A 24,574-nucleotide genomic window follows, 5' to 3' on the forward strand; every position below is an offset into this window, starting at 1 on the left:
TTCATGTTTATTCTACAATGGTTAAAGCTGGAATCTTTCTCAGCCTTGACAAGGTTTCTATTATTGGTCACTGCTAATTGAAACTGATCTTTTCCTGTCTGGAGAGCCACCTTGCTCCTCATGTTTACCTTTATTTAGTGTGATGTCTGTCAAAGAAAACAATTTGTTGGGCACCTTTTCACTTTGAAATATTTATTTGTTGGTTGATACCTTACTTTTTAAATTTTGTTTAGTTACTAAAGGAAAATATTTGTGTTTCAGGAAAGTCTTTCAGTTGTTTATACCACTAACTGTCCTGCTCAGTATACCATCTATGAGCCAGTTATTAGACTTAAAGGTCAGATGAAAACCCAACTCTCTCAAAGACCCTTCAGCTCAAAAGAAGTGCAGAGCATTTTGTTAGAACCGCATCATCTAAAGAATCTCCGGCCTACTGAATGTAAAACTATTCAAGGAGTTCTACACGAGATTGGTGGAACTGGTATATTTGTTTTTCTCTTTGCTAGGGTAAGAATCACTGATTAGAGTTTTGTCTGAAGAGAAACTTTTTTTTTTCTTTTTTTTTTTTTTATAAACATATATTTTTATCCCCAGGGGTAATAAATTCCAGTGGGTTTTTTTTAATTACAAAACGTTTATAAGTCAACTACATTAAACTTTTAAGATAAAATTACATATTTTTTAGGATGTCATCAAGCAATACTGTTTTTCTGAAAATAAATAAATTGAAAAAATTTTTAAAAAAAGGATGTCATCAAGCTTTCTGCCACACATGGTCAAAGTTTCTGTTAATTGTAGAGATTTTAGAGGTTTTCTATTATCTAGAAATGTAATTAGAACAATTAAATATTTGAATGTACAAGATTTAATGGGGTGCATGGCTGACTCAGTGGGTACAGTGTCCGATTCTTAATATCAGGGTAATGAGTTCAAGCCCCACATTGGGTGTAGAGATTACATTTAAATAAGTAAGTAAATGTATAAGATTAAAATTGTCAATGAGAAAACAAATACATGCTATCGTAACCAAAAGAAGAAAGGTGTTCTTTGGACAATTGGACACGTTCAAGGTAGTATGGCCATAGGTTAGGAATGTATTCTTTTTTTTTTTTTTTTTTTAAGATTTATTTGAAAGAAAGAGAGAGCACAGGGGAGGGGCAGAGGGAGAGGCAGAAGGAAAGGGAGACTTAAACAGACTCCCTACTGAGCACAGAGTCTGTCGAGGGACTTGATCTCACAACCCTGAGACCAGGACCAAGAGTCAGACACTTAAACCACCTGCCACCCAGGTGCCCCAGGAATATATTCTTTAAAATATGGTTTGTGAAACTTGTTTTTCCCAAGCTTCCAGATGCATGGAAAAAAACAAGGGTCAGCAAATAAGTACAAAAAATAATTTGAGTTTGTTTGAAGTTTTTTTAAAGAGAAGGAGAAATATAAAAAGTTTGGTGTTGGGGCACCTGGGTGGCTCAGTGGGTTAAGCCTCTGCCATGAGGGTCATGATCTCAGGGTCCTTGGATACAGGCCCACATTGGGCTCTCTGCTCAGCAGGGTGTCTGCTTTCCCCTCTCTGCCTGCCAACTTGTGATCTCTCTCTCTCTGTCAAATAAAGAAAAATAAAAAAAAATTTTTTTTAAGATTTTTATTTATTTATTTGATAGACAGAGATCACAAGTAGGCAGAGAGGCAGGCAAAGAGAGAAGGGGAAGCAGGCTCCCTGCTGAGCAGAGAGCCCGATGCGGGGCTCGATCCCAGGACCCTGAGATCATGACCCAAGCCAAAGGCAGAGGCTTAAACAACACTGAGCCACCCAGGCACCCCAAAAATAAAATCTTTAAAAAGAAAAAAGTTTGATGTCATGAGTACTATATTAGAATAAATTGTTTATTATCTGTTCTACTTTGTCATCTTAGGGCAGGGACGATATCTTTTCTGATGTAAAATAGACAGTAAATAAGTATATACTGATTGTTTACAGGGATTGCTAAAATCCTAAATAGGAGGTACAAATGGTACTAATCATCTCTCCTTCCTGAAGGTCCACTTCCTTGTTAACTAAAGCTGCCTTGATCTTCTTTCATTCTCAGAATTTTATTCCTAGGTGTAACTTCTGCAGCATTCCCCAGTTTTTACAGTCTCCTTAACTGGCTTGCTTTGCTCGATGGGACTATCACCTCTGATTGATTTTGCAATAAGGAGCACATCAATATCTGATATTATCATTACTGTTCTTTTTTTAAATTAATTTTTTATTTTTCATTAACATATAATTAATTATTAACCCCAGGGGTACAGGTCTGTGAATTGCCAGGTTTACACACTTCACAGCACTCACCATAGCACATACCCTCCCCAATGTCCCTAACCCAAGCACCCTCCCCCTGGCAACCCTCAGTTTGTCTTAATTTCATATCATTACTGTTCTTATAAATATTTTGTCAGCATTGACTCACCATACTCTAAACTGATTTTTTCTTCTTTTTCAAAAATGTTTTGCATCCAATATCTAGTAGATTTTCCTATAGTATTTAAGAATTTTTTTTAATTTTATTTTTCAGTATCCCAAGATTCATTTTTTATGTACCACACCCTGTCCTCCAAAATTAAAAGCTTTTAACTCCTCATCAGCATTTCATGACTAACTTTTATAGCTTTGTATAATTTTAAAATGTATATCCTTGGCTTTCCTTCTTTCATCAAGATACTAAACGTAATTTTGTTATAATTACTGTTACACAGTGACTAGATCCTAGAGAAAATGGTTAATCTTTTTTTGTACCAATTTAGGATCTTGTCAATAAGAATCCTAAAGTATGTTGTCACACTCAAAACTTGGGATCTTTTTTCACTATTTTTCCTCCTCTCCTACAAAAATAAAATTTAATCTCCTTAAAAACCTTGCATGCATAGGCTGCCTTTTAAACTGGATGTCTGCCATCCAGCCAAATGGGCAACTTGCAGCCTCCTCGCTGTACCAGGAGCTTCTGTCTTTAGACCTTTACCCCTCTCCTGTCTCTCACTCCCAGCCACCCCCTGTTCCTTCTTTCCAGGATTCTGTCATCTTTCCAAATCATCTTCTCTCTATTTATGCTTCACTAACCCAAGCAGAGTAGAGTAAAAAATAGTTTCTGTGCCCTTGTAACACTTGTATCTCATTCTTCTTTGTTTTTTTTTTTTTTTTGAGAGATTCTATTTTTATTATTTATTTGAGAGAGAGAGAGATCATGAAGAGGGAGGGTCAAAGGGAGAAGCAGACTTCCTGCTGAGCAGGGAGCCTGATGTGGAACTTGATCCTGGGACTCCAGGATCATAACCTGAGCCAAAGGCAGTTGCTTAACCAACTGAGCCACCCAGGCACCCTCTTCTTTGACTTTAGTCATGATAATAAGATGTGTGTTTCATATAAAGTAGTTGCCAGAAAGCATTGGTTTAATTGAAGGACAAGGTAAATCTGTGGTTTATATATATATCTTATCTTTTGACTAGATAGTAGGCCCTACTGGGGATAAATATCATGCCTTTTACTTCTTTGTTGCCTCCCACACCATGTAATGCAGAGTCTGTTTGTTGATGGACTAATCAAAAACCTGATGGATTTTGCTGACATTTCAGATCACTAATAAAATGGTACTGACTTAAACAGTTGTGAATGTTATTTTAGTTTATTTTTCTAGTATATTTAAGAAACTAAAGATCATGGGATTTATGTCTTTCATTTTTGTTTATTATAGTGCTTAAATAATAAGGAAAGTGTGAGCAAAAAAATAGCTTTCAAATAAAACTGATAGATTGATGTTCTTTAATAGTAATCATACATGTTAAATTTTTCTCTCAGTAAATTAAAATATGTATATTTTTTAGGTTGTGGAACTCAGCAGCTGTGAAGAAACTCAAGCATTAGCACTGAGAGTTATACTTTCATTAACTAAATATAACCAACAGAGAATACATGAATTAGAAAATTGTAATGGACTTTCCATGATTCATCAGGTGTTGATTAAACAAAAATGCATTGTTGGCTTTCATGTTTTGAAGGTATGTCCTCATAAAATTAATTCTTATTCATATGCATTATTCATATGCAATGATACTTCTCTCTTCATTAGTCTTCCAACAATAGAATTTTGTGTTTCAGTTATTCCTGAAGAAAATGAAGGAAACTCAACAGTGTATATTTAATCAAACTAAGATACTCTTCTAGTTTTCTTCATCATGTACATGATTACATTTTTGTCTTGTTTAAAGCATTTTAAGAGAGTGAGAGAAAAAAATTAACTCAGAATTTTTGATCTGGATGGACTGGCGCTGTCTCTTAGGGCCCCTCATTCTGTAGATTGAGGAATTAAGATCCACGGAGACGTTTGCCTCAGCTCCCAGTTACGGAGGAGAACCCAGTTCTCTGGACACCTAGTATTAATCTACTTCCAGTAGGCAATGCTTCTAGAGAGTTAGTGTTCTAAAGCTGTATTAATTTTTATTTTGATCTAGCTATCATCATATATTTAAATACCTTTCTAGATAAAAGCATTTGGTAACATAGTGAAACTGTTTCTCTCTGAGGGCTCTAGTAGTAAGACAAAAGACTCTATCTCCACCTATGCCCTCAACCCCCACTCCTTGAAATATCCAGATCCATACATTCATGGCATGAATCCTTAGTACTTTTTATAAAAGTTTTTAAAGCCTAACAGTTTCATTGAATTTAAAAAATAAGAAAACAAATAAAAATAAAAAATAAAAATAGAGTGTTAATTTTACCTATGTTTGAAACTGAATTATCATTTACAAATATTTGAAAGTTTATATTTTTCTAATTTGAATTGTTTTGCAAAACAAATTAAAGATACTCTCTGTAATACTGAATTATTCACTAGTTTTCCTTTGAATTTAATGTTATGACTGCTAAGATTGAAAGCTTAATGTTTCTGTTGAATTTTTGGATTAATCAGCAATTAATGCATCTTGTATTAATGCTAATTTTCCATAGACCCTTCTTGAAGGCTGCTGTGGTGAAGATATTATTCATGTCAATGAGAATGGGGAGTTTAAGTTGGATGTGGAGTCTAATGCTATAATCCAAGATGTTAAACTGCTAGAGGAGCTATTGCTTGACTGGAAGATATGGAACAAAGCCAAGGCATGTGTTTTTATTTATTTTATTTTTTTAAAGATTTATTTATTTATTTATTCGAGAGAGAGTGCTCATGTGCACGCACGTGTGAGTGGGAGGAAGGGCAGAGGGAGAGGGAGTTAGAGAGAATCTCAAGTACACTTCCTGCTGAGTGCAAAGCTGCATGCAATGCGGGGCTCACTCTCATGACCATGAGATCATGACCTGAGCCAAAATGAAGAGTCAGATGCTTAACCAGTTGAGCCACTCAGGCACCCCCATGTGCTTTTATTTTTAGTGGTAAAAACATCTGACATAAATTACCCTCTTAGCAATTTTTAAGTGTGCAGGACAGTATTAACTATCTACACTCTGTTGTCCAGCAGATATCTAGAATATTTTCATCTTGCTTTACTGAAACTATCCCCATTGAACAACTACCCCTATTTCTCCTGCCCCCCACCCCAGTCCCTGGCAGCCACCTATTTTCTGTTTCTATGAGTTTGATTACTTTAGGTATGTCATGGAAGTGTAATCATTCAGTATTTGTCTTTCTGTGATTGGCTTATTTCACTTAGTGTATGTCCCAAATATTCACTTGCATTATAGTATATGACAAGATTTCTTTGTAACACTGAACAATACCCATTGTAAGTATATACTACATTTTCTTTATCCCTTTTAGATTGCTTTATCCCATTTGGATTGCTTCCATATATTGGATTATGTGACTATCACTGTAATGCACATAGGTGTGTGAATGTTTCTTTGAGATCCTCTTTTCAGTTCTTTTGGCTATATAACCAGAAGTGGGATTGCTGAATCATATAGTAATTCTATTTTTTATTTTGCAAGGAACCTGTACAGTATTTTCCATAAGAACTGTACCATTTTACAGTCCCAGAACCAAGGTTCAAGGGTTCTAATTTCTTCACATCCTTGCCAACAATTATATTTGGGTTTTTGGTAGTGGCCATCTTATTGGGTATGAGATGATATTTTATTGTGGTTTTGATTGGCATTTCCCTGAAATTTAGTGATAATGAGTATCTTTTCATATACTTGTTGGACATTTGTGTGTTTGCTTTGGAGAAATGTCTGTTCAAGTTCTCTACCCATTATTAAAATGGATTATTTGATTTTTGTTGTTGTTATGTAGTTGTGGAGTTCTGTGTGTGTTCTAGATATTAATCCCTCTGCTGACATGTGTTTGCAGATACTTTCTCCCATTCTATAGGTTCAGCTACTCCATAGGTTGATTGTTTCCTTTGCTGCACAAAGAGACATGTACTTTTAAATATTCATCTAATCATTCTTCTGAAGAACAGAACAAACTTATTCCATCAATGTAATGTTGATGTAATGTTGATTATAAATAGAAATGTGGAGATTATTTTCTGTGCAAGTTTTCGAGCAGCCATGGGTAATGCTGAGCTGGGGGTTAGGATCAGAACTTGGCCTAACTAGAAATAGCTAGAGCAGTAGTCAGGCTGGAGAACATGGAGCTCATTCAAATGTGCTGGGGACTTGCATTTACCATAAACATTCAGAGAGGATCCTGCTAAGAAGAATATGGAGAGTTGAGTCAAAGAGAGAGAAATGTACACACTGCTAAGCAGGGCAGCCAAGTTGCCCAGGAGTCACAGAGTTGATTCAGGGTGTTTAGGGCAAGGCTATGAAATCTTGGCTTCATTACAGGTATAAGTTGAGGAACATGGTTGATCTTGGGTCTAGGCACAGCACCTCAACAACTGGATGGATGCACTGGTCTTCTTCACAAGGACCCAGCCAGGGAACGAATACAGAGATATTTACTTTCTGCCCTAGATTTTTTAGGGTTTTTTTTTTTGAGGGGGGGGGCTTTTTTGTTTATTTGTTTTTGAAGTAGTCTCCATGCCTAGTGTGGAGCCCAATGTAAGGCTCCATCTCACAACCCTGAGATTAACACCTGGCCCAACATCAAGAACTAGACACTCAACCAACTGAGCCACCCAGGCACCCGATGCTCTAGTTCAAAACATGGTATAGGTTCTTATAAGCTCCTTGGTTCTAGGGTAGACTATACATTTTCTATAGCTATTTAAAGATAACAACATTACCATCCAACCTAATTAAAGACTAAAGTATACAGCTTTAGAATTTTTTAGATTATCAGTTATTCCTGAATTTATCAATGTTCCCCCCATATTTACTCATGATCAATAATGGGTTGGGAATCTGGAAGAAACCTTTATAATCTATTATTAATAAAGATAAATTTTGACCAGTCATGCTAGAGAAAGACAGAATTATTTTTTTAATCTTCCTATAGAAAATTATATTACGAAAGTATTGTTATAAGAAAGTACAGTCTTCCAGTTATAAAATAAATAAGACATGGGGATGTAAGGTACGGCATAGGAAATATAGCCAATAATATGATAACAACTTAGTACAGTGATGGATGGTAAGTGAATTTCTTGTGATAATGACTTTGTAATATATATAAATATTGAATCACTAAGTTGTGTACCTGAAACAAATTATTCTTCAAAAGAAAAAAAAAAAAGAAAGAAAAAGCAATTAAAGAAAAAAGAAATATGCAAAAATATGCAAAAATGAAAAAAGCAATTAAAGAAAAAAGAAATTTAAAAAAAGAAAAAAAAAGCAATTAAAGAATATGCAGCCCCACATGGGGGAAAGTATAAGCAGTACAAGCAGCTAACTGAACTATTGCTTTTTTCTGGACTTTATGGTACTTAGCAATTTTTAAAACTTTGTAATTTGTCATGATTTCTTTTCTCCTCCCAAATAGATTCTCACTTTTAGAATAAAAAATAACCATATATGTGTATGCATAAAAATGTGTGTGAGATTGCATGAGGAAAAAGCAACTGCATGGTGATAGCCCATGTAAATGCACAAAGGCAGCATAAATATAAAGTATACAGTAAACAGCTCAGTTGTAGATCGGGAGACTGAACCTAACCAAATGGCCAAGAGTTGTTTTAGTTAATATTTCAAAAGAGGATGCTAATTTGGGGTGGTTTATTAAAAAACAAAACATTTTTTTACTGAATTCAATAGTAATGCAGTAAGGTTTTCTTTCTTAGTGAATAATTTTTAACTGAGATTGTCTTTTGGTTTTGGTTGTTTACATTGCCACTATTCTATTTGGTACTATTTTTCAATCAAGTTTTCATACTTGGGCTGCCTTGCGCTCCAGTTCTCATATGCCTTGTTCTTCTAGGGCATCTTGACCCCTGTCTTATGAAGAGAGAGGCCATGGTTGTAACAATAGTCTTAAATATGTCAATTCCTTGGTCTTTTCATTGTTCATTACCATCAAATAATGGCAAGAGAAGTAGCAAGACCTCCAGCCCAAACCAGTTTATTTTGTCTTCTGTTAACAGCTTTGCTGAAAGGTTATTTGGGACAATAAGATGAGATGGAGATTATCTTTCAATATTAGTTATCTATAGAAGGTTCCTCTTTCAACTTAAGATTGATTCTACATGCGAGAATCATTTTTAAGTCACCTTAAAAGGATGTTTGAAAATACACCGTAATCATGCACAGAATTCTATTATTTGGACTTAAAAGTAAATCAATCAAAAAATGCAGAATTTTCACATTGTCTGAGTTTTTTCAATTTAGTGCAATTTGTTCTAAAATTATTTAATGCTGTATACACAAATTATAGAAGTTTATGCATTTTTAGTAATGCTCTTTGAAAATAAATTATTTATAAACAATTACATTGATAATATGTTTCTCTGTCGAATAAATCCCTCATGAAAATTCATCTCTTGAAAATACCATATTATTAGATAATGTCACAGAAAAGTTAATGTACTGAAGCACCTAATACAATATTGCATTCAACATAAGTATTTAGAAATGAGCTATTGATTTAAAAAATATATTAATAACAATAGTGTGGAGTAAATTTTAAGGTTTTCTTTTTCAGATAAATTTAATCTTTGACCCTGAATATACACAGTGATAGACTGATATATGTCTTATAAAAGCAGAAAGCATGTTTTTCATTAACCATGTGCTGACTGGTGTGTGTTTGCTTTCTCAGCTAGGAGCTTGGGAAATGCTGCTTGCGGCTCTAGAAGTCCTCATCAGAGCAGATCACCATCAGCAGGTCTTTAATATCAAGCAGTTACTGAAAGCCCAAGTGGTCCATCACTTTCTGCTGACTTGTCAGGTTTTGCAGGTACTTTTCATGTAACTTTACTTTGGGAGATATTTTCTGCAATTATATGTTTAGTAACTCAGTACTGTGAACTCAAATTTTTGTGGAATTTTCAGTGGAAGGGTTTTTTTTCTCTTCTCCATTTTCCCTATTCACCTGCATTCTTTCTTCTCAACCCTGCCGCATAGAGCTTGACGTTCACACTTCCATCATTCCTAACTTGATTAGAAAAGAACAACAACTGCTGATTTTTGCGATGTCTCCATGTTGGGATATAATTATAATTTTGTCATCTCTTGAATATCAACAATAGCAAAATTTTAACTTCTTGTGAGCTTTGCATAGTGACAGTATGGTGGCCAGTGAGGGTAATCTAGGCATGATTATTGCTAACTAAAACTTAAATCCCACATTCCTTAAATAACAAGTGCAAGTATGTTTTGTTTTAATAAGTTTGTATTTGCTGAAGATCTATTATGTGTACTAGAAGTAGCATATCAAAAATATATCCGAAGTATTATATGAAAAAGTGGCACACTCAGTTCACCAGTAGTGTCTGTGCTATGACCTGGCCTCTAGTTAAGTCTTTTGCTCTGCCTTCACAGATGTCCTTTTATCACTGATCAGTGTACGAGAATATTTTTCAAGGTCGTTTGTTTTTTCATTGAGGTATCTAGTAGAACTTTATCAGATCAGATAAGTTCAGATGTTCCCTGGGAGCAGTCATATTTATGTTTGAGTGCCTTTGTTTGGATGACACCAGTGCTTCCCATTGTACTTGGGACAAAATCCAGAAACTGTGACAGATTCTAAAGAGAGCCTGTGTGCTCTGGTCACTGCACCAGCCTTATCTCGTGCCACTGCAAGAAAAAGCCCCTGGCTTTTGTTCTCTTTCTTAAACCAGTGAGTCTTTCTCCTGCCTCAGGGCACATGATAGTTTTTCTCATTGAGAAGTTATTGATCCTTTTCTTTCCCTCTGGCCACCTCCTGCTTCTCCTTCCTATATCCACTTTAAATTTGCTTCCTGAGAGAAGCCCTCTCCCTTCTCTATCTATCCTCCGTCGCCCTTCCTCTGACTTGCTCCACGCATCTGCATTTGTTAGTGTCATGTCATTATTTCTGAAATTATGGTTTATTTCCCTCTGTAAACCTGCTGAGGACAAGGATATGTTTTTTTCTTTTACTTTTTCTTTTTTAAAATTTAAATTCAATTAATTAACGTATAGTGTTCTATTAGCTTCAGCGGTAGAATTCAGTGATTCATCAGTCTTTTACCCAGTGTCCATTACATCACATGCCCTCCTTAATGTCCATCACCCAGTTACTTTATTCCTTCCCACTTCACTCCCCTCCAGCAGATTTTTTTTTTCTTGATCACACTGTAACTCCAATACCTGGCACATAACAGGAACCCAATAAATATTTGTTAAATGAATGAATTCTTTAAAAAAAAAAAAACACATTTTATTGCCTTTCTTGGGCCATGTGGTGAATTAGACTTCTTTCTTCAAGAATACAATACGGTGAACTTTGAGGCCCCTTGCTTGCTGAATAGTTTATGTAACATTTACACAGCAATTTTTCTTTAAATCAATTTCTTTGTATATCCATTTTGAAACCTGCTAATTTTCAAGGAGTTCGTGAGACAGTGTGAAGTTTCTATTCAGTCTTTCCATGTCAGAAAAGTAACACTTGTAAACCAGATTTCTATATATATTCTCATTTCCATATATTTATAAAAATGCTAGAAAAATCAAGGTACCAATTCCTTTTCCTCAAAAGTATATTTCTTCATCCTTCTTTATTCAAAGAGCCCATTATCAAATCAACAGTTTTTTGTTTTATGTTAGGTATTGTAGGAAGTGTATAAAGAAATGAACTTAATTGTTGTCTTTATAGCATCTCAGAGTATTTAAGAAAGATTGATAAATTGATAGTATATTGTGTATAGGGCAGCTTCATTAGTTCATGGGTACAGTGTAAAGAACCTGAAGTCAGCTGATAGAAAAGGGAGTGTAAAAGTAGAGAGCAAATAGGAAGGAGATTGTAAAGAGAATTAATAGGGCTTGATTCTATCTAATAGGAGCTGCAGGAGAAATGAAATATATAATGCAAAATTTCCACCTGGGAGACAAGAAGGATGATAGCATCATGAAAGAAGGGATTGAACACACAAGTTTTTATAGCTTATCCATTCTGCCTCTGAGATTACAGTGGGGCGTTCAGCGGCTGTGACCACTGGACACTTAGATGTGCAAGATTGGAACTAAGGAGACAGATGAGAGGGACAGATGAGGGGGACAGATGGGGTGCTGTCTACATTGAAGCCACAGAGACAGGTAAGCACCACAAGATAAACAGTGTAGTGAAAGAATCGTAGAGGGCTGTGGCTTACACCTCTGGAAATGTCCATTTTCAGGTATGAAACATGAAAAAGAAACTGTTGAAAGATGTAGAAAGAGTAAGCAAAGAGCTTAGAGAAGAGTCAGGAAACAGCAACGTGAAAGCCAAGAGTGGCAGAGGGGGGAAGAAAAGGTGGTCTCCAGACCCAAATAATGGGGAAAGTTCAAAGAAGATATGGACAAGTAAAGGGCTACTGACAGAAATTCTTAATGACCCACACAGTTTCAGTAGAATGAAGAGGGCAAGAATTAAGTTTTGGGGACTTTAGTTAGCACATGTGGTGGATTTATTGGAGGCAATGAGAATAAATAATGATTAAAAAGTCTAGCAGTGAAAGAAAAGAGAAACAGAAAGTTAACAAAAGGCTCCCAAAGTTCAAGTTAAGGGATTTTTTTTTTTTTTTTTTTTAAAGAAAGAGTGAGGGGAGGGGCAAAGGAGAGAGGAGGAGAGAATCTTTTTTTTTTTTTTTTTTTTTTTTAATTTTAAGCAGGCTTCATGCTATGCATTTATCCATGCTATGCATTTATCCATGCTATGCATGGAGCCCAACATAGGGCTTGATCTTACAGCCAAAGATCATGACCTGAGCCAAAACCAAGAGTGAGACATTTAACTAACAGTGCCACCCAGGTAGCCCAGGGGATTTTTTTTTTTTTTTTTTAATTAAGTGGGATACCAGTGACTATTTGTAAAGGGTTAGTGGAAAATACAAGATTGAGGACACATGGCCTGGGATGGTCTTGGGAATGAGCGGCTGGGGTGGTGACCAGGAAGGGGGAAGACACCAGGGGCACGATTCTGAAAAAAAGGCCGATGGCTGTGGCAGAATCAGCATTGATGCAGCAATTACACAAGAACAAATGAAGGAAAGTGGGTGTAGAGATGTATCATTTTTCGGATGTATCACATGTACAGGGAGAACGAAAATGAGGAAGTTTAACTTCCTCAGTCTTGATCTAGAGCCCAACTGCTCCCTCATGGGGGGTGGAGTTGGAGAGTATAAAAAATTTAGTTATTCCTGTCTTTATGTCTAGTGATTGCCTGGCATTCTCCAGGTCTCTTAATACCAGGCAATCAATGATACCGCAGAAAGGGTTCAGAGGTGTGGGTGTGAGTTACAGCTGCACTACTTACGTGTTTTTGGTGTGGTTTAAGGTAGTTGTATAATCACTTTGCGCTTCACAATCTAGAAGTGAAGGCTCAACCTCTCAGAGCTGTTGTGAGAAAGAGCTTTGTTAACTGGCACACACAGTAGTACTGTAGTCAGTTTTGTCTATCAGGCATTTCTCCTTGTGATCCCATCGTAGTAGTACAGAGATAGTAGTCGCAATAGTATGGTTCTTAGCTAGCATTTCTATAGGGCTTCCTATATGTGAGGTGCTCTTCCAAAAGTCTGTGTCATTTAATCTTTTATGACAGCCCAGCGAAGTAACAGGATCATTCCCATACTCAAGATGAACTGAGGCCTGGAGATGTTAAGTATGCCCCAAATCACCCATCTAGTGAGTGGGGAAGCCGAAATGCAAAGCTCAGGGGTTTGGCTTCTGAGCCATGTTAGTGTTTGCCATAATATAACTTTGCCTTGTTAATTAAGATAAACTAGCTAGAAGTAAGGTGCCATCGGTTTTAATGAATTTTTCATGGCAGGATTGGTTGAATTGGGAAGTAGCAAATCCGTTTAATGGTAAATATGGTCAGACTAGAGTAATAAACCAGCACAATTCTGTCTTAAAAGGAGCTATCGCTTAAATGAAAAATGTTAGTTAAGTTGACAGTTCTCTTTAAATCTCTTTAAATCTAAAGAGAGTTTGATTTTTATTTTTCCAGGAACACAAAGAGGGGCATCTTACCTCCATGCCCCGAGAGGTTTGTAGATCATTTGTGAAAATTATAGCAGAAGTCCTTGGATCTCCTCCAGATTTGGAATTATTGACAATTATCTTCAATTTCCTTTTAGCAGTTCACCCACCTACTAATACTTACGTTTGTCACAACCCCACAAACTTCTACTTTTCTTTGCACATAGGTAGGTATAATCATTTTTTGTTGGATTATTGGCTGTCCCAATTTTAATTATTTTTCTTCCCACTCAATCCACATTTGTTTGAGACTCATTGACTGACTTCTGTGTGCCAGAAAGTACCCTAATTACAGACTGGGATTGGGACAGGGGAGAGGGCTCTAGAGTGAACCAGACATGGTCTCTGCCTGCAGAGTGCCACTGCTGAGAGGAGAGAGCGGACAGATACACAAATTAAGATAGTCAAAAACTGTCTGGTAAGTACCTACTAGATTCAAAAGAAGGACTGATGAGATTTTAGAAGAGTGAGGGTCTCGTCAGACAGCTGTGGAGAAAGAATATTTAATAGATTCTATATCTGACATGGGCATTGAAGAATTTAGGTAGAATTTGGTAGGTATATTGGAGAATTAGCATTCCAGGTGAAGAGAATAACTTAAAGGGAGAAAAAATAGAGAAAATAAAGAATGATGAATTTTACCCAAGTATAAGGATCTGTAAAGGATCTTGAGAAACATATACCATAAATATAGTTTAGGGCTGTCACTTATTTAGTTTTTCCCCTAAGGTCATAGTAAATGGGTCCTTGAATATGAGGTCAGAAAATTTGAACTTATATTTATTTAGGGGTCACTGAAGGGTTTCATTTTGTTATGTTTGTTTGTTTTGAGCAAAGAAATATGATGGAATTAAATTACTGCAGTAAAATTCAGGAAAGAGAAACTACCCACATAGAAGGGAGTTGAAGCTCTGAGATGAGATGAGACCATTGACGTATAGAGAGAGAGTGAAGGAGAAGGAAGCAAAGTCTAGACCTAAGGAAAGAGTAATTAGTATATGAGAAAGATGGAATAATCAGAGTTTTAAAAGAACCAGGAAAATGTAATGTGGAAAAAAAGCAAGCAAGAATATACCTATGAGAAAACTAGGTAGTAAATTTAGAGAGGAAAACTGGTTGTAAAACAGGCATTTAGGAATGTAATAAATGAATAAAATGATTCAACGGCAGTAAAAATCCAAATGAAAGCAGACAACATGACTTTGTGTTCGGTTCAGCACACATTTAGGAAATAAAGTACTGTCAAGATTCTAGAAACAGTGTTAGTTGCAAAGATGAGTAAAATGTGCTCCACTCCCATACAAAGCTTACAGCCTAGTTGAGGGGAAAGAGACATAAACAGGTAATGACATTGTGTGGAAAGCACAGTAAGAAATACTTTGTTTTCTGGAAGCACAGAACATGGTGAGGAGGTATTTCCTGGAGGGGGTGATGCCTGCTTAAGGGTTGTGGAGGAGTTGAAGGGCAGGGACCTCCAAACAAAGCAAGCAGCTTGATTGGGAGCTGTCAGAAATGGGTGCTGTGAAAGTGTCATGGCAGAAAGAAGGCTCGAAGGGATCTGGAGGCAGATCACAGAGATTCCCATAGACAGGAAGCTTGGGCTTTATCCACAGTGGTAAGGAGGCAACAGAGACCCCACTGGAAGTTTCTTAGCAGGGATTGACATTTGATAGAATTCCGAAAGCTGTGAAGATTTGAGGGTGACCAGATGTCCATCACTGAAACCGTTTAGAAGTGTGTAACAGGCCTCCAGGTGAGAGTAAGCACCTGTGTTATAGCCTTGTGCTGGGGGCAGAGGCCTTTACGCAGCAGAGTTGGGTCAGCAGAAACTGTAGACAGACTTCACATGGATAAAGGAAAGGTAGCGATCAAGGGTGAATCCCGACTTCTACTTAGGAAATGGATGCTTCCGCCAGATGAACCAGAGGACACAACAGAAGGACTGGGTTTAGGGCAGAAAGAGGATTCATATTTAGATTTGTGGCATGTGGGGTGCATTTAAGAAATCAATTCTACAAGTCTGAATCAGCTCAGAAAGGAAAATTAAGCTGGAGGTACTCATTTTGGAGTCATATTGGACATTGAAAGGGATATATAAAAATATAGGAAATAGTTCTTTCCTCAAGGAGTGAACAGTTAGCTGCTAAATTATAGAAATAAAATAACTAAGTATAGTTGCAATTCGAAGAAAATAAGAGTTAATGTGGCAAGCACAGTAACAATCTGCATATAAGGAATGATACAGCGTGTGCTTGTATAACAAATGTGCGTTAGTATAAAACATGTCACATTTTTTCACTTTGAATATCTTTTGTAAAATTTATATTTAATGATTTACTTTTAAAATTATATTCTCATTTTATCTTTAAAAAATTTTACTGTCTGAAAAATTTTTTTGGTTATAGATGGCAAGATCTTTCAGGAGAAAGTACAGTCTATCATGTACCTGAGACATTCTAGCAGTGGAGGAAAGTCTGTTCCTAGCCCTGAATTTATGGTAATAAGCCCATCCGGTTTTACTGCTTCACCGCCTGAAGGTAAGCATAATGATAATGAAAGTGTAACCCTTCCTGATACAGTTCTGAATATTAGCAGATAAATAAATTGTGCATGTTTTCACAGTATGATATATGTGACATTCAGATCAAATAAATGGAAAACTAAAACAAAATTGTAGAATATATTTAAGGAATGCATTTCATTACTTTCTGGGATCAGGAGCTCAGACTCAGTATAACAAGAGATACTCTAGAGAATTAGGAAACAGAAGAGGTGCATGCTGTCTTGCTCTGGAATTCTCCGTCTCCTTTTACTACAGTCATTAAATTTTTTAATTTATTTTCCCATTTTCTTCAAATGTTTTGCTTGGCTTACTCTCTCCTTTCTGCCTAAACATCATTCTTGACAATGACCAGCCTCTCGTTCTTGGACTATCAGGACCTTTCCTTCTACTTTATCTACCAGTATGCATGGGTTTCACCATCATCAAGAATACTTCCCCGCTCTGAAACTCCAGTATCCCACTCTCTGATAACAACCTCCTATCTTTCAGTATGTTCAAAATCAGTTCCCTCTTCTATTTCTATAGCAAGTATATTCAGGTCTTTTAAGTGTACAGTATGTTCTGTCTTCCTAACTTAACAGACTACCTCATCTCTACTTTTTATAGAGAAAAAAAATAGGTACATGTCTCCTAGTTGCAAACTGGCTATGTATCTTTTCCTTTTCTGATAGCTGTTCTCTTCTAGAGAGCATGGATGTGTTTTAATTAGTTTTATTTGGAATTTCATAGGAAATGGCTATTCTTTTTTTTTTTTAAGATTTTATTTATTTGTCAGAGAGAGATTGAGCACTAGCAGGGGAACAGCAGGCAGAGCAGGCAGAGGGAGAAGCAGGCTCCCCACTGAGCAGGGAGCCCGATGCAGGGCCTGATCCCAGGACCCCAGGATCATGACCTAAGCCAAAGGTAGCTGCTTAACTGACTGAGCCACCAAGGTGTCCCAGAAATTTCTTAAAATCATTGTGCATCACTCTAAAACATTTTCAAATACAATCATTGCCTCCTTTTTTTCCCAGGTCTTTTGAACAGAATCTTTTGGCAACCTTAGCCCTCCAGCCAAAATGCAAAAACAACTAGGAAAAACTTCTGACCTATGGAGCTATTATTGCCACAAAGCCTGTGCTCTAAAACAGTTCATCCAGTGCCTGTTTACTTTATATCAGTGTTTCTCAAGTTTTCCTAGGCAAAAGAAATACCTGCGGAGCTTGTTAAAGCACAGATCATTGGGTCCCTTCCTCATACGTGCTATTCAGGAGGTCCAGGGTGGAGCCTGAGAATGTGCATGTGCTGCAGTCACACGGGTAGTGTTTGCAGGTCCCCCATGCTGCTGGCTCATAAACCACTCCGTGAACAGCAGTCGCTTTATCCCGTGCACTTAGAGCGACAGTGATTTCTCTGTCTCTCCTTACGTAGAGTATTAAAAGCAAACTGGATAGGTATAATGGGAAGTCAAAAAACTATTGCTTCTCATTAATAGCATCAAGAAGTGACTACAGAAATGGACAAGAGACAGAATAGTCTAGGGCCATTTAGTCTAGTAATTGTAACAAGTATGAGTATTACTACTGTTTATTGAGCACCTATTATATGCCAGACACTATGCTGGGAGCATCACAAATATGATCACACTGAATCCTTAAAACAGTCTTGCCAAATAGATATTCTGAACCATCCTTTTACATTTTTAGAAACTAACAATAATAATTAATATAACTGTTATATATTAGTATATATTTGAGATATATATATATATCCCGTGCTTGTGCTCTCTCAAATAAATAAAATCCTTAAAATAAAAAAGAACTATCACTTGAATCCAGTTATATTTTGTTGCAAAGCCCGTGCTTTTCCACTATCTCAAACTGTATCCTAGTGATTGCCAACCTGAAGTAAATTTTCACTTAATTCACTTAAGTTGACTACAGTAGAGCCATTAATCCTAATGACCTTGAATCATTCAGTCACCACTGTGTTTTGTTATGGAGACAGGAAAACACATATATTTTTGGAAGATTTTAATAAAAAGTAGTTAAAAGAAAAAATAGTTTGAGGACTTGAGAATTTGAAGCACTATTACTAGGAACATTGGCCTATAGAGATTCTTCTAACATAGCTGGATAAATGGGTCACTGCTATGGTTGTGACTGGTACTGCAGAAAACAAGTGGTCCCACTTAATAGATTTTTAATGAGTATTTTTTGGTCTGCTCTCACCAGGAAATAATTCATGCAATATTATTCCACAACGGATGACCACCAACATGCCACGTTCTAGAAGCCTGCCAGCATTTCCTACCATTTCATCTCGAACACAACCACAAAAACTAAATGGAAGTTTGGGTCGTAGTATCGACAAGTTACAAAATATTGGAGATAATTACGTTGCTTTGCAAGAAGAGAAACTGAGTTCTCTGGTGAGTTCCGAGACCCTGAAAAAAGGCAGAGAGGATGCGCTTGTCAGTAGTTTTGAGTCTGCAAAAGCTGCGTGTGAAATGGAAGCTGCCCTTTCAGCCCGCACCTCTGTCAATGGTGTCCCGAAAGGAACACTGGGATTTCCGGGGGTCAAAGTCGATCATAAAGAATTGGCAGCAGAGCCCAGATCAGATGATGACAGTCCCGGAGAAGAGTCCTGCCCACGTCGACCCGATTACCTAAAGGGACTGGCCTCATTCCAGCGAAGCCACAGCACTATTGCAAGCCTAGGTTTAGCTTTTCCTTCCCAGAATGGATCCGCAGCCATTGGACGCTGGCCAAGTCTCGTTGATAGGAACTCCGATGAGTGGGAGAACTTCACCTTTTCTCTGGGTTATGAGCCAAACTCCAGCCAAACTGCAAGGACTCACAGGTATTCACAGGGTTTTGCAGGCCCCCCTCTTTTTCTTAATATTCTTGAAAGAACCTCTACACCTCTAGAAATGTCTTCATTATGTCACTTCTCATGTGCAACAGACATATTGATAACAAACAGAAAGGTACCTTTCTCTTTATTTGAATACTAGATAATATTGAATTCCGTATTTTACCAAAGGCCAGACCATAAATAGTAGTTACTAAAGAAAAAAATGCCGTGTGGTCTATTTAATTCTTAGAGTTATTAGAGAAAAACTCTTTGGGGAAACTATAAAATTTATAGTAGCAAGTAGCAACCTCCTGCGAGAGCTTCTGTGGTGGTGGGAATGTTTTACCTGTGCCATGGAGTATGGCAGACACTGGCCACATGTGCCTGTTGAGCACGTGAAAGGTGGCTGGTGCCCATCACCCTACTGCACGTCATAGCTGTGGAAGAAAATGGTGTTTAATAGACTGTGTGCCTAAGCTATATTGCTGATAAAGTGAAAAAAAGTCATGGCACATTTGTTAGTCACAGTTGAACATTTTATAATTTTATGAGCTTTTGTTTCACATTTTAAAATTATTATTACTCCTCACCATTCTTAAGATCATCATTATGAACTTGTCTTCCTGATCCTCTGTTAGTAAGACTTCTGGGGTCTCTGTTTTAGTGTAACAGAAGACTGTTTGGTACCGATATGCTGTGGATTATACGAGCTTCTAAGTGGGGTTCTTCTCATCCTGCCTGATGTTATGCTTCAAGATGTGATGGACAAGCTCGTTCAGGCAGATGCACTTCTAGTCCTCGTTAACCACCCATCGCCCGCTATACAACAAGGAGTTATTAAAGTAAGGACAAATTCTAGATGTGTTGTTTTAATTCAGAAAAAATAAACATATGTATAGCTTAAAATTTGAATATATGTGTTAAAGTAGACCTAAAGCTTTAATTCTAAATGAATAATGAACGAATATGTGGGTGACCCTTAAACAACATGGGTTTGAACTGTGTGGGCCTACTTAAAGGCAGGCTTTTTAATATAAATATAATAGAGTACTATATTTTCTCCTCCTTATGATTTTCTTAATAACACTTTCTTTTCTCAAGCTTACTTTATTGTGAGTGAACACACAAGTTACGTGTTCATCAATTGTTTATGTTCTCAGTAAGGCTCCCAGTCAACAAGAGGCTGTTAGTAGCTAAGTACTGGGGGAGTCAGAAATTATATGCAGATTTTCAGCTGTGAGGGGGCTCATTCATGGGTCAACTGTAGTTTGTTACTTCTTGGTCATATTTTTATATGTGTTATCATGCAATTTTAAGCTCTCCTCCATATATCGACTCACACCCATGTGCTTTTTAAGTCTACCCAAGTACAAGGAATACATAGTTCTTTGGAAATCTTTCCTGCAGTGTACTATCAAATTGTAGACATTCACGTCAGGCTTTGTTCACATGTCACCTTTTCAGGGACCTGATGACCTTTCAGAATAGCTTCCCTCTGCTGTACGACTGATTTATTCTGGCACCCAGCCATGTCCTGTCATTATCTTTTTATTCTGTCTGTGTGGCTGTTCTTTAACTCTCCCACACTGAGGTATCATCTGCATGAGGTGGGCATTTTGTGTCTAGTGTACACTAGGTACTAACCATAGTGTTAAATGAATAAATGTTTGATATGAATGGTTTCCGTTAGAAAACAACCCAATATTTAATAAACAATGAATTCTGGTACACTAAAAAGAAATTTAAAAAATAAAAAATAATTTAAAAAACAACCCCAATATTGAAATGGTCTTTTAGAGATTGTCCTTTTCTTTCGTTTGTCTGAAAGAGGCTGCTTTTTTAAGCACTTGCTGTTCAACCCAATATTTATAGAGCTTCTGTCCCTGTGCAAAACACTGGGCTAGTTGCTATGTGGGATATAAAGTAGAGTGATTTCCACATGCCAAAAGTTTATAGTCTAGTGAGGGAGAAAGTCTTCTACCCAACTAAGTGAAATGTAAAGACATCTTGTGATGGGTGCTTTGATGGCAGTATTAATAAAGAAGAGTGGGAGCATAGGAAAAGCAATTAACTCTGACAGAGGAACCAGGGAAAGAGTCATGCAAAAGGTGCGTTTGGTTTCACGCTGTAAACTTAGAAAGCTTTGTAAGTAGGTCAGTCAATCAATGGATGAGTGTTTGGGGAAGAATCGTCTCTCAGCACTGGGAGGGAGTGTTGCAGGGGAGGAGCGGTGGGAGGGTCCTGTTTAGCAGCCCAGCACAGTAGCCTGGGGGAGAAACGGTGATGAGTTCCTGATCTGGGAAATGGGAGTAGAAGGACACATGGACTTGAGAGTTTCCCTGGAATGAAGACCATAATTACATGTGAGCATAATTACATCAGGGCTGGAAAAGCCAAAAGTGAGATTAACTATGAAACCTAGGAAGGTGGCACTACTGCGTGCTCTGAGATTGGAGCCATGAAAGATTGAGTTTGGAAGGAGAATAATTGATTGGGTTTTATGCATGTTGCATTTAAGATGCCAGGGAAGGGTAGAAATTTAGGCCTGTGCTCAGGATAAATTCTGTCAAGAAGTCCAGAAATAGAAGTCTAGGAGACACATGCACGCGCGTGCGCGTGCACACACTTTTACAGAGGGGATGATACAGCGTTGACTCATTTCTTTTTCCTTCAGAATAAAGCACAAATATACTTACACTTGGGTACGTTGCCAGTGAGCCACCAGTCTACTAGGGGTCCATGCTCAGCTAAAAATGTTAGTCTTCCCATAAACAAAGTATTAAGATCTCTAAGATGAAGTCATCATTAGCATTCCACCGTAGTCCAAAACACAGATTATTTTGTTTTGCTATGGAGGTTGCATTTTTTTGAGCTTTCTATGTTCTGTGCATATGAAATTAAATAGTAACTTGCAAGCATTTGCCTGATTTCTATACATCATAGAAAACTTTAATGCACTATGTAAATTGTTTTGATTTTTTTCTTAGCTATTAGAAGCGTATTTTAATAGAGCATCTAAGGAACAAAAAGACAAATTCCTGAAGAACCGTGGCTTTTCCTTGCTTGCCAACCAGTTATATCTTCACCGGGGAACACAGGAATTGTTAGAATGCTTCATTGAAATGTTCTTTGGTCGACGTATTGGCCTTGATGAAGAGTAAGTGGGTTCTTTCCTCCATCATAATTGGGGATCTTTTGTCTTAAAAAGAAAATTTATTAAGCTGACTCTTAATAAAATTATTTGGTCATTTTTAGAAAAAACCCTCTAAAAGTCATTTTCCAGGTGAATCAATTTCTTATTTTCCACATGATTTTGTTTCTAACTTCTTCCTTTGTGTTTCATTCATTAGTGAGTAACTAGACACAAAACTTCATCAAAGGGAAGAAGGTGATCAGTTAAGATTTGGCACACAGAGTTAACATGAGAAGGGTAGCTGAAAAGAAGGTGGCTCCTGTTTGCCCAGCAGCAGATCACATGAGCGATCCCTAGAGAAGCTCCCCACTCCCCTCAGCCTCTAGGTTTTCTGGGAGAAGAGTACATCTCCTCACCTGGAATTCCTGGTTTGGCCAAAAAGTGAAACTATTACCACTCTCTGTGTTAGCGTAGTGAGATATGTGTGTCATCATCATTATTCTTTTTTAAGGTTTTATTTATTTATATGAGAAAGCAAGAAAGAGAGCATGAGCAGGGAGGAGAGAAAGAAACAGGCACCCTGCTGAGCAGGGAGCCTGCCACAGGACTCAATCCCAGGACCCCGAGATCATGACCTGACCCAGAGACAGATGCTGAACAAGCTGAGCACCCCAGGCGTCCCTCTCATAAGCAGACCAATTCAGACTTTGAGGAATTTATGTATTAAGCGCAGTAGTGACAATAGCACTTCCGTTTGCATGTAGCTGTTAGCCCTTTCAAAGCAATCCTGCACTATCTCCTTTGATTCTAACAACAGCCTTAAGAAGAAAGTAGGGCAGGTGTCTCTGCACATATTTGACAGATAAGGAAAATAAGGTACAAAACGCTTAAATAATTTCCTTCTCTCACAGAGACAAAGAGTACTGGGACAAGAGCTCAAGATTCATTCCTTTCATTAGACCTCTTTTTACTAGGTCACTGTCTCTCAAATACTATTATTGTTATATGTTATGTAATAGTAACAGCATATAAACATATAAATTATGTATGTTGTGTGCTATTATATGTTAATGACTATACTGTTAATTATAATTTATGAATTATTTTATTAATGATAACGTCATAATATCTTCCTGTGCACCTCTTACATAGACCTCTGAAGCAGGAGTCCTTTGGACACCTGAGGAGCCTGTGGGCAAATTAAAGCGAGTCAATTAAAACCATGAAATTGTATACATGTTTCATTTGGATGTTTGCATATTTACCTTGGGGCAGACTTCTAACAATACTTTTATTTTATTGGGGGTGGGGTCTCTGATCTTAAAGGTTGAGATTCCTTGCTCTCCAGATTAATTTTTGTAACTTCAAAATCTAGTTAGCAAAACTAGATTCATATCGCCATCATCTTGCCTTATTTGGTAGTTAATTGTTTCTAACGTGCTCTTAACTATGTATTTTTCATTACAGGTTTGACCTGGACGATGTGAAAAACATGGACGTTTTTCAGAAGTGGTCTGTCATTCCTATTCTGGGACTAATAGAGACATCTTTATATGACAACATGCTTTTGCATAGTGCTCTCTTACTACTTCTCCAAATATTAAATTCTTGTTCCAAGGTAGCGGATATGTTGCTGGATAATGGTCTACTCTTTGTGTTATGTAATACAGTAGCAGCCCTGAATGGATTAGAAAAAAAGTAAGTTTTAAATCATTATTTAAAGTGGCACCATCTGATAAATACTTTAGAAAGAGAAAACTTTAGTAAATAGATTACATTAGAGCATCTGATTTTCCAAAACACTTTCAAAGAATATCTTTCCTACCAACTGATTGGATTTAAAATAATTAAGTTGAATTGAATTTGGAGGGGAAAATATATTCCATAATTTTCAACAAGCTTACTTAAAAAGAAGATGTTTATATGACCTACTTTTAAGTATTTAAACCTGAAGACAAGTTGAATAAATTCGACTACCCTCATATACATTTAACAAGCTTCCATTGTGACCTTATAAAAATTATTATCCCCAGTAGGAATAGGAAATTGAGAACTGGAAAAAGAGAGTGACTTGTTGAAGATCACCCAGCTAGTAGATAGCACAGGGCTTGAAACTGAACCCGTCTCACTTTAAACACACCTATGCTTTCAACGTACAATACTCTCCTGCTTCATCAGCAGCTTTACAAAATGTGTGAGATTATATTTTTACTTGGATTTTGTGCCTTTGGTGTCTGCATTTATGGTGTATGGCATAACATTTTTATTAGCATAATGTTAAAATCTAAATCTCCAGTACACCATCTTAATACACATTAAGGCATTAAATATTATCTGTATTTTTAAGAGAAGGCAGAATACATAGTTTTGGCAATTCTCTAGGCCAGGGAGGGTCTGTGAGCAAGAGAGACTCCTTGTACTGAGTTCAGTTCAGTTGTTACTGGGCACCTATTAAATTCAGGATTTGTGTACTAGGCATGTGAGAAAT

General features: G+C 37.0%; 1 protein-coding gene across 1 annotated transcript in view; it reads left to right on the plus strand.

Annotated features, from left to right (window-relative positions):
- Nucleotides 1-24,574, plus strand: part of LYST (lysosomal trafficking regulator) — a 170,585-nt gene that overhangs the window by 70,708 nt on the left and 75,303 nt on the right. The window contains exons 17-26 of the mRNA XM_059170397.1: nucleotides 262-507; nucleotides 3,862-4,035; nucleotides 4,988-5,137; nucleotides 9,177-9,314; nucleotides 13,524-13,722; nucleotides 15,961-16,092; nucleotides 18,332-18,959; nucleotides 19,618-19,795; nucleotides 21,941-22,110; nucleotides 23,554-23,784. Coding sequence (XP_059026380.1) covers nucleotides 262-507; nucleotides 3,862-4,035; nucleotides 4,988-5,137; nucleotides 9,177-9,314; nucleotides 13,524-13,722; nucleotides 15,961-16,092; nucleotides 18,332-18,959; nucleotides 19,618-19,795; nucleotides 21,941-22,110; nucleotides 23,554-23,784 — 2,246 coding nt within the window. The remainder of the gene's footprint in view (nucleotides 1-261; nucleotides 508-3,861; nucleotides 4,036-4,987; nucleotides 5,138-9,176; nucleotides 9,315-13,523; nucleotides 13,723-15,960; nucleotides 16,093-18,331; nucleotides 18,960-19,617; nucleotides 19,796-21,940; nucleotides 22,111-23,553; nucleotides 23,785-24,574) is intronic.

The sequence above is a fragment of the Mustela lutreola genome, chromosome 4 (assembly GCF_030435805.1).
Source record: "Mustela lutreola isolate mMusLut2 chromosome 4, mMusLut2.pri, whole genome shotgun sequence".
NCBI lineage: Eukaryota > Metazoa > Chordata > Mammalia > Carnivora > Mustelidae > Mustela > Mustela lutreola.